The 16,275-nt window shown below is 37.1% G+C and overlaps 1 protein-coding gene across 1 annotated transcript in view; it reads left to right on the forward strand.

Annotated features, from left to right (window-relative positions):
- Positions 1-16,275, forward strand: part of LOC150075056 (band 3 anion transport protein-like) — a 934,629-nt gene that overhangs the window by 190,590 nt on the left and 727,764 nt on the right. The window contains exon 2 of the mRNA XM_090388866.1: positions 5,858-5,936. Within this exon, the coding sequence (XP_090244992.1) occupies positions 5,898-5,936 (39 nt within the window). The 5' untranslated portion in view covers positions 5,858-5,897. The remainder of the gene's footprint in view (positions 1-5,857; positions 5,937-16,275) is intronic.

Genomic DNA, 16,275 nt, shown 5'->3' on the forward strand with positions numbered 1-16,275 from the left:
TGCTTTCACAAATCTTTTTATAAAACCATTTCCAGGGGGGGTCTGCAAAACCATCTGGAACTGGTCAAATTATTCGTTCTATGTATAGCAAATCGATGATAAATAAAGTTATTATTATATATTTATGTAAAAATTAGAATAAAATTAAGTTGTCTTAAATATAAAACTTTCAATTTTCTTTTCAGAAAATCCAGTGTTCATATATATATATATATATATACACACACCTAGAGAAACATATATATACGCATACCTAGAGAAACATATATATATATATATATATTTAAGTGTCCGCAAACCTTTTTTTTTGATTTTTGAAGGGGGTCCGTAAATATATTTTTTTAATTTTTGAAGGCGGTCCGGTCTGTAAATTTTTTTTGTTTTTTGAAAGGGTGCATAGATCTCAGTAGTTTAGGAACCACTGGTTTAGAGAGTAATCACCTCCAAGGAGACCTGACGGAAGTATTTAAGGAATGCTTTAAAATGGATTAGTACCATAATATTAGTATTTAGCTATTGGTGCAAGGAAGTCAGAAGCTTTTGATGTACTATCTAAAAATAACAAAATAATGATAACAATTGTATCAAAAAAAATAATAGGGATAAAAGAAATTACATAAGCAATTACATTGCTTATGTAACTCCCTTCTCTTATTATTATTATTATTATTATTAGCCATATGGTGCAAGGAAGCCTGAGGCTTATGCTGCACCAGCCAAAAAAAAAAAAAAAAAATTCCCACATTACCCTGAGAGAGAGAGTATGTGTCAGAAGTAGAAGGGAATCACCAGGAAAGCAAGAAGAGAAGAATGATGATATCCAGCTCAGGATCCTGGGTTTGCCAAGCCCATACTCACCAGATGTGAGCCCCTGGGGTAGTTAAAATAAGAAGCCCAGAATTATTCTGTCATTACAACCTGCCATGTAAGTACATATCCAGCTGATCCTTAATGTTCTCAAGCCATCAGACTCTACCCTATCCATGAAGATGACTTATTTCAATAATTAACTTGTTGACTAAAAGGAAACTTCTTGCAATCCAGTCTAAACTCCCACCCCCCTCATAATTTGAAATGTCTCTTGTTTGGAATCACTTATAATAGTGAGTCAAAATATCACCCCATTCATTTTATATACACCTGCAGTTAGATTTCCTGTAAGGTGTCTAGTTACCAAGATCTCTATACCCTATATTCAAAATCTTATGGATGCCCATATTATGACATCTTATATCATATGAGCATCCCTTTGCCAATCTCACTAGGTATATTTCCTATTTTTGGACTCTTTCTATAGGCTTGATGTCTTTTTTATTATGTGAAGTCTTTCTTGCTGCCTATTCTATAAGAACATGCGGCAAAGAAAGTCTATGATGTTTTAACTTCATGTTCGACCATATTGTAACATCAAAAACCCTTTCCTCTTCAACTTTTTTAAATTAAAATCCACTTAAGTGTATAAGTTATTTTGAGGTTGCTATTCCTGAAGTGTAAGACCATGCATTTTGCTGCATTATAACATAGCTGCCACTTTTCTGACCAATCCCCAAGTCTATACAATGTGAGCTATTTGTAGGAAAAGGGTTTTTCTCTGAGGCAGTCAGCCTGATGTTAGATTTTCTGTTTGAACTACCATATTTGCTGGAAGAACTATTGCATTTGACGATAAGGCTTTTTTTTGAAAAAATATTGTGTACTTGCATCTTATGGTCTGAAATGTGTACTTGGCACAAGTAGGTATATATCAACTGAAAGAGCAAGCTGGCTTTAGGACAGAATTCTCAACTATGGATCACCTTCACGTAATATCACAGCTAATTGAGAAAGCAAATAAATATAAAACGCCATTATGCCTGGCATTTGTGTATTATGAAAAGGCATTTGACTCCATACAGCATAAGGCAATGTTTTGGGCACTGGAAAGACAAAGCATAAATACCCCATATATTATGATTTTGAAGAAAATATATGTGAATACTACCTCCTTTATTAGACTAGACAAAGACAGTAGTAAATTTAAAATTGAGAAAGGAGTTCGACAAGGAGACACAATATCTCTGAAGTTGTTTACTGCTGCCCTTGAGGAAGGTTTCAGAAGATTAGAGTGGTTGCAAAAAAGAGCACCTAAACCATTTATTTTTTTGCAGATGACATTATGGTCATAAACCACGATCCCAAAGAATTAGAGGAAAATCTTGAGCAGTTATGCAGAGTTAGTAAGGATTTTGGGCTAAAGATGAATATGGCTAAAACAAAAGTAATGATGAACAAGTATGCCACAGAAAGGGATATAATGATTGAAGGAGCAGTAATTGAAAAGGTGGAGTCATATACTTATCTGGGACAAGTCATTAACTGTAATAATGATAAATGGCTGGAAGTCAAGAGAAGAATAAATTTTGGATGGATAACATTTAGGAAATATAGTCACATACTGAGGAGCAATATCCCAATTTGTCTGAAATGTAAAATAATGAACCAATGTATGCTCCCCACCATGACTTATGGAAGTGAAACTTGGGCACTCACCAAAAGAATGGAAGAGAAGCTGAGAATGACACAGCGAAGAATGGAACGACTTATATTGGGAATCAGACTGTTAGATAAGAAAGGAAACACATGGATTAGGCAGCAAACTCAAGTAAAGGACATTCTTATCAAAACTAAAGAACTAAAATGGTCTTGGGCAAGACACATAGCTCAAAGACATGATGACAGATGGACTAAGAAAATAACAGAATGGTACCCAAGCAGAGCTAGAAGAAAACCTGGAAGACAACAACGGAGATGGACAGATGAAATTCATGTTTGTAAGTAGTAAATGGATGGCCACTGCACAAAACAGAAGGAACTGGAAAATTGCTAGAGAGGCCTTTATCCTGCAGTGGATTGAAAATGGCTGATGATGATGAGGTATATATTTATTTATTTTTTTATTATTCCTGTCCATAGATCAGAGTGCATATTGCTATGTTGCAGGGGTGGCCAACTTTTTCGGCACACCAGCTGCACACAGCTCATGGTAGCATCACAGCTATCAACCTGAAAAAAAAAAAAAAAAAAAAGTAAGAAATCAGAAATGAATATACAGTTTAAATTCCACTTTTGTAACCAAAAAAATAACAATGATAATAACAAATGTGGATTTCAATGTGATAATTTGGCTTTTTAGCATTAATTTAAGTTAGATGAAGCATTAGTGAGCTTCTCATGGCATTAATTCTGTAAGGCCCAAATATTTATTTGTTAACCTAGATTAAATTTATTTATTTTATAAAAATAAAATTGTCTGTTATTATTATTTTTTGATTATAAGCACTTTAGAATATACAGTAATCCTTCTATATAGTTAGCAAATATTCAGTGGAGTGGATCAATCGTTAATAGTATTTGTGATAAAGTGAAAAGAAACCACAGGCTTTTGCTGCACTGGCCAAAAAAAAAAAAAAATCCGCCAAGGGGGAAAAAAAAATACGGTACAAATTATATGCTTCCTTCCTCCACTGGTATCTGTCCAGTTGACCTTTGAATTTATTCAAACTGTCATCCTCAACTACCTGTGATGGCAACTTTTTCCAGCAATCAATGACTTTCTGGCTAAAAGAAAACTCCTACAATGAAATCTGAACTTCAGCCCTGTAATTTGAATTTATGCCTCCTATTTCTAGAATTCTTTATAACAGTGAGAATTCCAGCTTTATTAATTTTATAAATCCCTCTCAGAGCCTTATAATCCTCAATCAGTTCCCCACTGAGGTATGTGGTTGCCAAGCTCTGTAGCCCACATACTCAGAGCCTTTCCTTTTATGGCTGTCCTTTTACCACTCTCACTATTCGAGTTGCCTGTCTTTGGACCCTTTCAAGAAACTCAGTCTTTTTTTCAGCTGAGGTTTCCATACTTGAACACAGTATTCTAAATGTGGTCTTACAATTACTTTATTCAGTGGGATTATGACCTCCTTATCTCTACGGGATAACATTCGATAAATCATCGATTCGATTGGACACCTTGGGCTCTCCTGGCTGCTTGTTTATGCTGTTCAGAAAACTTCATATTCACCCGTATCATAACTCCCAGAACACTTTCCTCCTCCACTGTTTTTAATTCAACCCCACCAAGTGTATAATTTATTTGGGATTTGCTGTCCCCAAGTGCATTTAGCAGCATTAGACTCTCAGTATGTGGGCTACATTGACCATTTTTGAAGTCTGTTCAAGTCATCTTGAAGGAGTGCTGCTTGGCACTGATCATCAACGAGTCTAACAATCTTTACATTGTCTGCAAATGTTGACATCATGTCATTTATGAAAATGAGAAACAACAGTGGTCCAAGGACTGATCTTTGAGGTATCCCACTTCTGATGTTACATCAGTCTGAAGAAGATCCATTAATCACAACCCTCTGCCTTCTACCCAGCTTATACAGTATTGAGCTTATACAGTATAAGCTTATACAGTTACTGTATAAGCTTATACACTGTTAAGCTTATACAGTAACCTCTCATGAGAGAGAGAGAGAGAGAGAGAGAGAGAGAGAGAGAGAGAGAGAGAGAGAGAGAGAGAGAGAGTGTCAAATGCTTTGCTAAAATCCAAATAAACTATGTTGAAATTGTTCCCTAAATCCAGCTTATGAGTAAGTGTGTCAAAATAGCCTACGAAGTTTCTACTAAGTTAGTTAAACAAGATTTTCCCTTAACAAAGCCATGTTATGTGTACTTCCGAAGGCCATATCTATCTAAATGTTATTGAAATGCACTCTTAATCATTGCTTCTAAGGTTTTTACTACCACTGAAAGACTAAGTGGTTTTGTAGTTACCAATTTGACTCCTAAAACTGTCTTTATATATATTGGCAGTTCTTCAATCCAAAGAAATCTCCCCTGAGTCCAAAGATGCCCTCATAATTAACCTCAATGGTTCAATATCCTGGTGCTGTCCCTCAAAACTACAGGGTTTATGCCATAGGTGGGAAGTATTGATAGTTTATGGTGGCACAAGCACTCTATCAACATGATTGTGTGGCACACTGCAGGAAAAAGGTTGGCCCCCTCTGAATATTGCTGAGCACATTTGAATGACGTGTTTCACATCTCTCTAGGACTTGTCCTTTATTTCCACAAAAAAACAAACAAACAAACCCTAGTTCTGGAAATGATTAGAGGGAATTACCATGTAGTTCAACCTTATTTTCAATATATGAGACACCAACTACTCTTCCTCCTTGCATCTTCCTTTTGAGATCTGCATGAGCAGCAGTAAGCAGTGATCTGCCCCAAATACTGGCATTAATAGTCATTTGATTGACTTTATTTCTGGCCTCCTAGAATAAGTAACCCCCATATATAAATTGCTGAGTAAGTAGTTCAGTGGGGGGGGGGCAGAGAGAGAGAGAGAGAGAGAGAGAGAGAGAGAGAGAGAGAGAGAGAGAGAGAGAGAGAGAGAGAGAGATTCATTCCCCCAACCTACCAACAAAATTTGAAGCCACGTGTGAACAGTGTGTATAAATTTCCCATTAGTCTTCATATTTGGTCTCTATAACCAGCAGGAAATGCATTGATGCTACCTCGAATAAGTACAACATTATTCGAGGTAGTGCAATACATTGTAACTTGTTGTGAAGGTAGTCACAATATGAGATACAATTAAATCAATGCCTTTACACTACTTAAGTAGTTTTTCATTGTGAGTTCACTATGGTATATTTACGCCAATATTTTCTTGGTGAATTTTAAACTCATAATATATTATGCCTTGAGCATTTATATTTTATTTTAATATTAATATAAAGTAATTCACCTTATACTGCAAAATAAATACTGTATATGGCAAATTATCTTTTATTATGTGATTTTTCAGTTGGCTGCGAAAATACCTCATAAATCTTCATCACATTGGAATGGATAAGTTTCAAAAAGAATCAAAGGAGTCATTTAAGGTAAGGGACGAGTCTTTCTCCTCACTTCCTCTTTAATTTTAATGTAGCTGTAAAGTACACTTTATAAATATTTTTGCTTGAATTAGCAATGGATGATTAGTCTCCCAAAAAATTTGAATGTTCATAAAAAAAGAAATTTGGAAATTGTTTATTGGCAAATTACAAAATTTATATAGTTTTCTAAACTAATTGAATAAGCAAATGTATTTGGTGTAATATCTCTGACTTTCAGTGGTACTGTAGCAAATTCAGAGCCCTGGGTAAGAAGGATTAGTGAGCCTTCTCCACCTTCTTTGGAAGTACTATTGCCATATAACTTTAGAAAAATCAGACTACTTTCAGGGGCTACACCAAAGTTTTCAAGCAGGCTAAAGTTCTGTATGAAATTTCCAAAAAAACAATGTAATCATGTTATAGTTTAATGTCAGCTTTTCTACTATGCATTATACATTATAACAGCCCTGACTTGTTCATCTAGAAAAGATCTATTATCTTTAATCGATTTCTCAGTGACATTAAAGAGCAAGAAAGTGACAACTTAAACAGCTTAACGATGTTTTATATTATATATTATATTTTTATAAGTTTGAGTTGAAGCTGTAAAAAGCAACTTTGCATTTTTACTATATCTTACTTATTGCAAATATATTAATATATTGCAAAGAAAAATGCAAAGCCTTCTATGCTTATGTTAACAGTAGAAGGAAAGGGTTGAATCGCATTGGGCCACTTGATGTCTATGGGTTAACTGTTGATGACCCTGCTCAGGTTGCACACAAGTTGAATACGTGTTTTGCATCTACATTCACACATCAATTTGTAAAAGAATAAGAGAAGTTTATCTCAATATGATAAGTAGAACACTTTAGCATTAGCATTAGTAGTATAGCACACTCCTACTCTCAATTTTGATCTCCCAATGCTTATGTCACACCAAACTGACTCGACACTGCACTGTCCAGCAATGTCGACTGGCTTCACTTCCTTGGATTTTATGTATTTCTTAACTAACAGCATAACTCCTCCTCCCTTCCTACCCTGTCTATCCTTTCTGTAGATATTGTACTCCCCCAAATTCCAGTTATGCATTTCTTATATCTGTGTGACACCATGTCTCTGAAATCCCCACAATATCTGCCTTTCATGTTTTGAGCAATACCTCAAATTCATCAAATTTATTTACTAAACTCCTAGCATTGGTGTACACGCAAGTATACATGCACCTGTTCTTTTTCTTAGCTACCCTAACACAACCTATGTGTTTATTTGTACCCCAATGATTCCCAGCAGGCTCTGAACTATCCTGCATCTTATTTTCCAGGCTGCGGCTCATTCCAATAGAAGCAGTGCAAGAATCACTTTCTCCTCTGCCAGTGGCTACTGTTAATCTATTAGTCCTTGTATCCCTCCAATCTAGCAGTTTTCCGACCCACCTAACACTGCCTCCATAGCATCAGCAAACATTCTTGCACCCTTTCTATTTAAGTGTATCCATCCCTGTAGAAGCAGTCTCTCCTGTTAACAAGTACAGACCAGGCTGAAAAAAATTCTACCCCTTGAGCCCTGCACAATCTTTCCAGGGCCGAATTCATCGACAGGGCTCTCATCATATACTCTCTCCTATCGTGTCTGGGCAGAATTGCAGACACTTTCAAATTCAACCCTAATTCACGGCTTTTTTTCATCAGTGACCTGTACTTGTTAAGTAATTCTGCCGGTCTCCTACTCTTAATATCATTAGTGCCAACGTGTACAACTATATCACCTTTTGTGCCCTTAAAAGATGATATCTGCTCTACAACGTCATCAACCTTTCCCCTGGCAGACATACCCTGGTCCTGTTCCACCTATCCTTTTTACAAAGCATGTTTCCCGTTTCCCTGACAATAGAGTCACCAACAACTACTAGTTCCTTTGGGACCAGCGCATTCTGCCTTGGGGGTTGCCGCTGTGTTGCGCGATGACCAAGTGCAAGCTCTGGCATTGGTGTGGGCAGCTGACAGATTGATGGGCCCCTCACTTGTAATCCTTCGAGGGCATCCACCCTGTCCTTCAAGCTCTCATATAGGCCCATAACAACGCTGAGTTGTCGCCTGATTTCCTTACACTCCTTGCATCGCGTACATATAAATACATCCCCCATGGCAGTATCATGTCCCATACCTGACTGCTCCGCAAACATCAAGCAAATAGTGCATCTTAAAAGGCTGTGATTCAGAGGGCAACTGCCCCCCCCCTCAGTTCTCCCCTGAGCCACAGCATTCCCATTAGCTTGAGCCTTTTGGTTTGCTGCTCTGGTTTGAGTCATGATTTCGATTTACTTTCGATAAAATTTCAATTTCAGTACAAAATTAAATCCTAAACTTGTATCCCAACACAGTTATAATGCTATATTTATGTTTCAGTAACGAGTGTTATCTACGAAATCCCTTTATATAACTTCCGTATCAAGTTATGTATTAATTATTTATTTTTACTAATTATTTATGTTACGTAACCTAAGTGGTTATATGTATAGTTAAAAGTACAATTTAATTGCCAATGAAATTCGACAAGATTAATAGATTTTACTGATTAATTTTCGTGTAACAATGGCGACTATTTACGAACGGTAAACACGTGGATTTGATACCCTTTCCGATACTAAGTAACACCTACAAAATCTCTATCTAAGTTACTTTAAACTTAAGTACCGTAAATAGGAATATAAAGCTACTCTAGAAAATAAGTTAATATGTCAATTAAAACTAATAAACAGAAAATAAATCTGAAAAAACATCTCTGTTCCAAGAGCGGCAGAAAGGCACGTCCGCACAGGCAACCCTCCTCCTCAGGCTCTTACGTATGATACTCTCCAGAAATTGAAAAAAGCCAACTATATCACCTTTCGAGACAAAGTATATAAACAATTTTTTTTTTTTTTTTTTTGTTTACCAATGGGATTGAGCCTGAGCAGCTTAATATCAGAGGTCTATCTCTCAATGATTGAGCGTATACATTTAGTATTAGTATTAGTAATGGCCATATGGTGAAAGGAAGCCTAAGGATTATGCTGCACCAGCTAAAAAAAAAAAATTCTGAGTCTCCCTCAGAGAGAGAGAGAGAGCGAGAGAGTTAGAAATAAAAGGGAATCACCAAGGAAAAAGAAGAAGAAGAATGATGATATCCAGCTCGGGACCCTGGGTGTGCCAAGCCCATACTCACCAGATGTGAGCCCCTGGGGTCAATTTGACGCCTTTTCTATTATTATATGCGACTATTAAATGCAGAAACCATCGAAATTAAATGACATGAGAATTCTGTTAATGTTCGCTGGCCATATCTAATCTCCAATTCGTGGTCTTTTACGTGCATGTGCAGAGACAAATAATCCCTATTTAAGATTCACGCTGTCCCCTATTTGGTAATTTTTATTCCTGTCATCACGTCATATGGTCGAAAAGCGTTGTCAGCCTCAGGAAGGAAAATTGTTTTGCAATATTTTCGTTAAATTCTTTTAATTAATTTTTTACTTAATTTTTAATTGTGTTCAATTGATTTTTAATTGTGATGTATTGTTTTTCAATTGTGATGTATTGTTTTTCAATTTATTTTTTACTGTAATGTAATATTTTCGATTTTTAAATTTAATTTTTACTGTAATGTTATATTAGTTTTAATTTCTGGAGAGTATCATCTGGAAGTGTTCTACGTATCATATTGAGGTAAACTTCTTATTCTTTTACAAATATTGAAGTTAACGTAGAATGCATTGAGCATCACAGCTCTGGTTTATACTATCAAATTCACACATGAAGAATTCTTTAGGTCAGGGGATACGAGAAGTTTATTAAACTTTAATGAGGAGCTAAAAGATTTTGTGATAACTGAAAGGAAAGTGGAGGAGAAATTCTTGAAGATGGATACAAACAAGGCACTTTGAGTGGATGGAATCTATCCAATTATATTAAGAGATACAGCAAAGAAGGTAAGGAAACTGTTAGCCATAATTATGAGAGTATCCTTGGATTTAGGGGAGGTCCCTATGGACTGGAGATTCACGAATGTTACCCCAATTCATAAATCGGGATCAAAAGGTGACGTGAGTAATTACAGACCTGTTAGCATAATGTCTGTTCTAGGGAAAAAATTCAATCACTGGTTAGAGTGTGATTCTGTAAAGTTCCTGAAAGGTAAGAGAGCTCCTGCAGGATGTCGATCATAGTGCTAAATGGTTAAGAAATTCCACATTTAAAAGTCGATTTAATAATCTGGAATATTTAACTTCTGATTCAAAATGTTTGCTCAAAGCAGGATAATTCATCCAACCCACAATTGCCGTCCGCAAGCTGCTCATCGTGGCCTGAACACGACCGATCTTTATAGTCTCCACATCAGGTTCTTTATTGAATCATTCTTAATTCGCAGTTTTTTGGAGATTGGTGATACAGTTTTTTTTTTTTCCCCTTTAATTATTGCCTGTATGCCATTATATTTTAGAACATTTTCGACACAGTGAAAGGCTCGATAAAGTTTCAAAATCTGCCAACATTTCACATTCGTAAAGTTTATATAATATCTTAGTTGCCTCATTTCCCCCCTTACATTGCTACTCTCACTAGTTTTTTGAATACAGTGCAAAATGTCGGAATCACACGGATATGCAGCTATGACCATGTAAACATAGACAAGAAATTTACTAGAAGGCAAGGATTACTCACTTCTCCGAAAAACATATGCCCGTTTGTTGGAGTAAAGGGGAACCACAACACAGGTTGACCAGAGGCTAAAATCTGTGTCAAGAATCTTCTTAATTCTCTGACTGGCTATGGAAAGCGTATTGACTAGTGCAACTTCTCGGTATATGACTGCAAAGGTTTTACGGACACCACTAACATCGTGAAATGGTAATCCCTTTCACCCTTAATTTGCATTTTCTAATTACCTAAATTGCCTAAAGGCCAGAGTTGAGAACAATGCATACACATTTGTCTTTCCTGATCTGTTTATTACATGGAAATTTTCTTCGTTCAATGGAAACTATTTAAATTTAATTACCGAGGGGCATCAAAAAAATTCACTATAAAGAAGTTCATTACACAAAGGTCCGACTGTAATTAAATCAAAAATAAGCAATTTTAAAATACATAACCGATTGATTGCGCCATTAAAACGCTGGGAATGGGACTGTAGTTTCGGCTCTGGATACTCAACAATTGGATTCAAGATTTCATTTGTAAAAAAAGCCTGGTCTGTACTTGTTAACAGAAGGGACTGCTTCTACAGGGATGGGATACACTTAAATAGAAAGGGTGCAAGAATATTTGCTGATGCTATCGAGGCAGTGTTAGGTGGGTAGGAAAACTGCTAGCTTGGGTGGATACAAGGACTAATAGATTAAGAGTAGCCAGTGGCAGAGGTGAAAGTGATTCTTGCACTGCTTCTATTGGAATTGAGCAGAAGCCTGGAAAACAAGATGCAGGATATTTCAGAGACTGCTGGGAGTCATTGTGAAACACATGGGTTGTGTTAGACTAGCTAAGAAAAAGAACAGGTGCATGTATACTTACGTGTACATCAATGCTAGGAGTTTGGTAAATAAATTTGAGGTATTGCTCAAAGCATTAAAGGCGGATATTGTTGGGATATCAGAGACGTGGTGTCACACAGATATAAGGGATGCAGAACTGCAATTTGGGGAGTACAACGTCTACAGAAATGATAGACAGGATAGGAAAGGAGGAGGGGTTATGCTATTAGTTAAGAAACACATAAAATCCAAGGAAGTGAAGCCAGTCGACATCGCTGGACAGTGCAGTGTCAAGTCAGTTTGGTGTGACATAAGCATTGGGAGATCAAAATTGAGAGTAGGAGTGTGCTATAGGCCTAATGACTCTGATGAGTATAATAAGAAACTGTACAGAGAAATAGAGTGGGCCAGTAAATCAGAGAGTCTTATAATGGGGGATTTTAATTGCCCAGATATTGACTGGAATTTGTGGGGTGGTCACTCACACACTAGCAAGGCTTTTGTGGATTTATAGGATGATTGTTTTCAACATCAGCATGTTAGGGAGGCAACTAGAGGGAGTAATACTCTTGATTTGATTATCAGTAGTGATTCTTCATGCATTAAGAATCTGCAAATAGAGGAACCACTAGATGGCAGTGATCCCAGTGTGCTGAAGTGGGATTTACTCAAAGAGGAAACTACCATCAGGGGTAAAGGGAAGGGTTATTGCTTTTGTAAAGGCGACTACGATGGTCTGAGACAGTATTTAAATTCTATACAGTGGGACCAACTGATGATGTTACCATCAAAGAACTTATCTCTGAAGCTAGTAGGCTTTACATACCAACTAAGAAATATTGTTCAAGGTTTAGGCCTAAATGGATGTCAGATGAACTAATGAGACATATGGCAGAGAAGAAAAATGCACAGAATACATATAAATTAACACATGACACAAAAGCCTATGATAGATATAAGTTGATCTGTAACCAAGTTACAAAGGAGGTTAGGCAGGTGAAGGCAGATTACGAGAAATCTTTGGCAAGGGATGCAAAGAAAAACAGCAAAGAGTTCTTTACTTATGTAAACTCTAGAAGGAAGGGGATGAATCAGATTGGTCCACTTGATATCGATGTTTCAACTGTTGATGGTCCTGCTCAGGTAGCTTACAAACTAAATGAAAATTTTGCATTGACATTCACACATGAGGAGTTATTCAGCGAAGGGAATACCAGAGGTGTATTCAACTCTGGCAGTAAACTAGATAATCTTGTAATAACTGAGTGTAAAGTGGAGGAGAAATTGTTGAAGATAAACACAAGAAAGGCACCTGTGGTGGATGGGATCTATCCAGTTATATTAAAGGAGGCAGCAAAGGAAGTAAGCAAACCCTTAGCCATAATTATGAGAGCTTCCTTGGACTCAGGGAAGGTACCCATAGCCTGGAGATGTGCAAATTTGACCCCAATTCACAAAGGAGGATCAAAGGCTGACACAAGTAATTATAGACCTGTGAGTTTAACTTCTGTTCCACTGCAGAAGCACTGCAGGATCATCTAGACAAGACTTCAGTTATAGCTCGGACACAGCATGGGTTTGTTAAGGGGAAGTCTTTCCTGACCAATTTGATTGGATACTATGATGAAGTCACAAAAGAATTGGATGCAGGGAATAACTTTGATATCATATACTTTGATCTATATAACTGAAGTCTTGTCTAGATGATCCTGCAGTGCTTCTGCAGTGGAACAGAAGTTAAACTCACAGGTCTATAATTACTTGTGTCAGCCTTTGATCCTCCTTTGTGAATTGGGGTCACATTTGCACATCTCCAGGCTATGGGTACCTTCCCTGAGTCCAAGGAAAGGCTTAGAAAGGCTTTTGATACTGTTGCACATGGAAGACTGCTGCACAAATTGGAGCAGTGTGGAATTGGAGGCAAATTGCTGCTATGGATAAAGGGGGTGGTTGAGGGGGAGAAGACAGAGAGTGGTAACAATGGACACTGCTCATTGTGGACTAATATTATTAGTGGAGTCAATCAGGGTTCAGTGTTGGGTCCATTATTGTTTTCTGTATTTATAAATAATATTGATGATGGTATATCAAGCTTAATGTCCAAGTTTGCAGATGATACAAATGTTGGCAGGGTTGTTAAGGACACTACTGATGCTATGCTTCTGCAACAGGATCTGGAAAGGTTGAGCAGATGGGCTGAGAGGTGGCAAATGAAGTTTAACGTTGACAAATGTAAAGTACTACATATGGGAAACAGCAACCCCAGAGCAACGTATCAACTCTGTGGTACTACACTTACAGTGGTAGAGAATGAAAAGGACCTGGGGGTAATTCTGCTGGCAGATATGTTCTCTGAGCAGTGCAGACGGGCTGCAAGAGTAGCTTGTGGTGCCTTATCAATGATATATACAGGAATTCTTCTAGCAGGGATAAGGAGGTGATTATTCCCTTGTATAAGACAATGGTCGGTCCACACCTTGAGTACTGTATACAGGCGTGGAGGCCTCATTTCAAGAAGGATGTAGAGCTGCTGGAATGAGTACAAAGAAGGGCAACAAGGTTAGTGAAGGGAACAAAGGGTTGCTCTTACGAAGAAAGGCTTAAGTTTTGCAAATTACAGTGTCTGGCGGCGAGGTGATCTGATAGAGGTGTATAAAGCTTTGAAAGGTTTGAGCATGCTCAACGCTGATGGGATTCTGCCTCATGCTCAGAATAATCACCTGAGAGGGCATAAATTCAAATTGAGTAAAGACAAATGTAGGATAGATGTGTGGAAATTTGCCTTTAGCCAGCGGGTAGTTGGTGGAACAGACTTCCCTCCCTTGTTGTGGAAGTTGATAGCGTAAATAAATTTAAGGATCTGCTGGACAGGTATTTCGAACGAACAGAGGGGTGAAGTGGAAGGTTGTTTTTTTTTTTTTTTTTTTCTGGCTGATGCTGCATAAGCTTGCTTTTTTGCATCATATGCCTTTACTAATGCTAAATGCTAATGCTAAAATAAATGATCGTCTCAACAATGGGCTCGCAAATTTTCAAAAAAAAAAAAATAACAATGGCCTTTCGGAGCCCATGTGAGCCCTCTGTTACCCACCACTGGGCACCCTTGTATAACTATTCTGATATGTTACTATGATGAATGACCAAGGAACTGAATAAAAAAAATAATTTTGACATTATATGCTTGGATTTCAGGAAGGCTTTTGATACTATTGCATATAAAATACTTGTACAAACTAGAGCAATGTGCCATTAAGGGCAAGTTACTGCTGTGAATAAAGGGATGGTTAAGTGGAAGAAGACAGAGAGTAGTTATCAATGGGCACTGTGGACTAATGTTATTAGTCGAGTTCCTGAGAGTTCAGTGCCCATTGTTGTTTTCAGTATTTATCAGTGGTATTGATGAAGGTATATCAGGTTTAATGTCTAAGTTTGCAGATGATACAAAAGTTGGCAGAGTGGTTAAAGACAGTCATCAAGGTGAGCTATTGCAACAAGATCTAAGAAAATTGGGTCGATGGGCTGAGAAATGACAGTTGAAGTTTAACATTGACAAATGCAAAGTAGTGCATATGGTTAGCAGTAACCCCAGAGTAACTTATGAATTGTGTTGTACTACACTCAGAGTAGCGGGGAATGAAAGAGACCTTCGGGAGAACTGTGAAGTCAAACATGATATTCTTTTGGTAGTGTAGACAAGCTATCAGGACAACTTGTGGGGTTTTGTCAATGCTATACAGAAACTTTGCTAGTTGGGATAAGGAGGTGATTATCCCTTTGTATAAGGCCAAGCTTAGGCAACACCTTGAGCACTGTATACAGGTCTGGAGGCCTCACTTTAGAAAGGATGTAGAACTGCTGGAACAGATGCAGACTGGTGAAGGGAATAAAAGGGTGCTCTTCCCTAGAAATGCTTCTGTTCTGCAAATTGCTGCAAGAGACTAGGCACCTGTGGGGAGATCTGATTGAAGTGTTACAAGCCCTGGATGGATTGAGTAAGCTGAATGTTTATGTCATTCTTCCACTTGCTGAGACTACACACAAGAAGGGAGCATAAATTCAAGTTGAGGAAGGATGGTCGCAGGCTAGATGTGCGGAAGTTTGCCTTCAGTCAGCGGATGGTCGATTGTTGGAACAGACTTCCATCTGTTGTTGTGGAAGTGGATGGGTTGATTGAATTCAAGGGAGAACTAGACAACTTCTTGAAGGTTATTGATTGGGTGAACTTTTTTTTTTTTTCGGGTGATATTATAAGCTTGCTTTCTTGAATCATTTGCAGTGATTACTACTACTCTTAATTGTTTGGATGTGAAAAATGTTTTCTCTAAATGAAATTATTAAAGCAGAACAATCAAATTTATATATGATTTTCAGTTTAGTTCCTTCATATTTTAGATTAGATTTTTTACTATCCATTCCCTTCCAGTGAGAAAATTTTTTTTTAAATTTATTTTTTTATACTGAAGTGTGCATTCAATATACAGTGAATCCCTGCTTTACAATATTAATTCATTCCAGAGACCCATTCCCTTCCAATGAGAACATTTTTTTATTTTTTTTTTACACTGAAGTTTGTATTCAGTATACAGTGAACCCCTGGTTTATGATATTAATTTGTTCCAGAGACAAGACACCATCAAATCATGAAAATATCGTCATGTGAACCCAATAGCACACTGTTTTTTGGTTATTCATTCTAAGACCTTCGAAGTTAAAATTTTCGCTATATAACTAAGCTATTTATCTCTCTAAAAGGTGATTTTTTATAATGGAAATTGTATTAGTTTTATATAGAATACTGAATACTGTATTTTCCAGTGTGTACGATACACC

This window comes from Mastigoproctus giganteus, chromosome 14, assembly GCF_048544385.1.
Source record: "Mastigoproctus giganteus isolate SK-2022 chromosome 14, ASM4854438v1, whole genome shotgun sequence".
NCBI lineage: Eukaryota > Metazoa > Arthropoda > Arachnida > Uropygi > Thelyphonidae > Mastigoproctus > Mastigoproctus giganteus.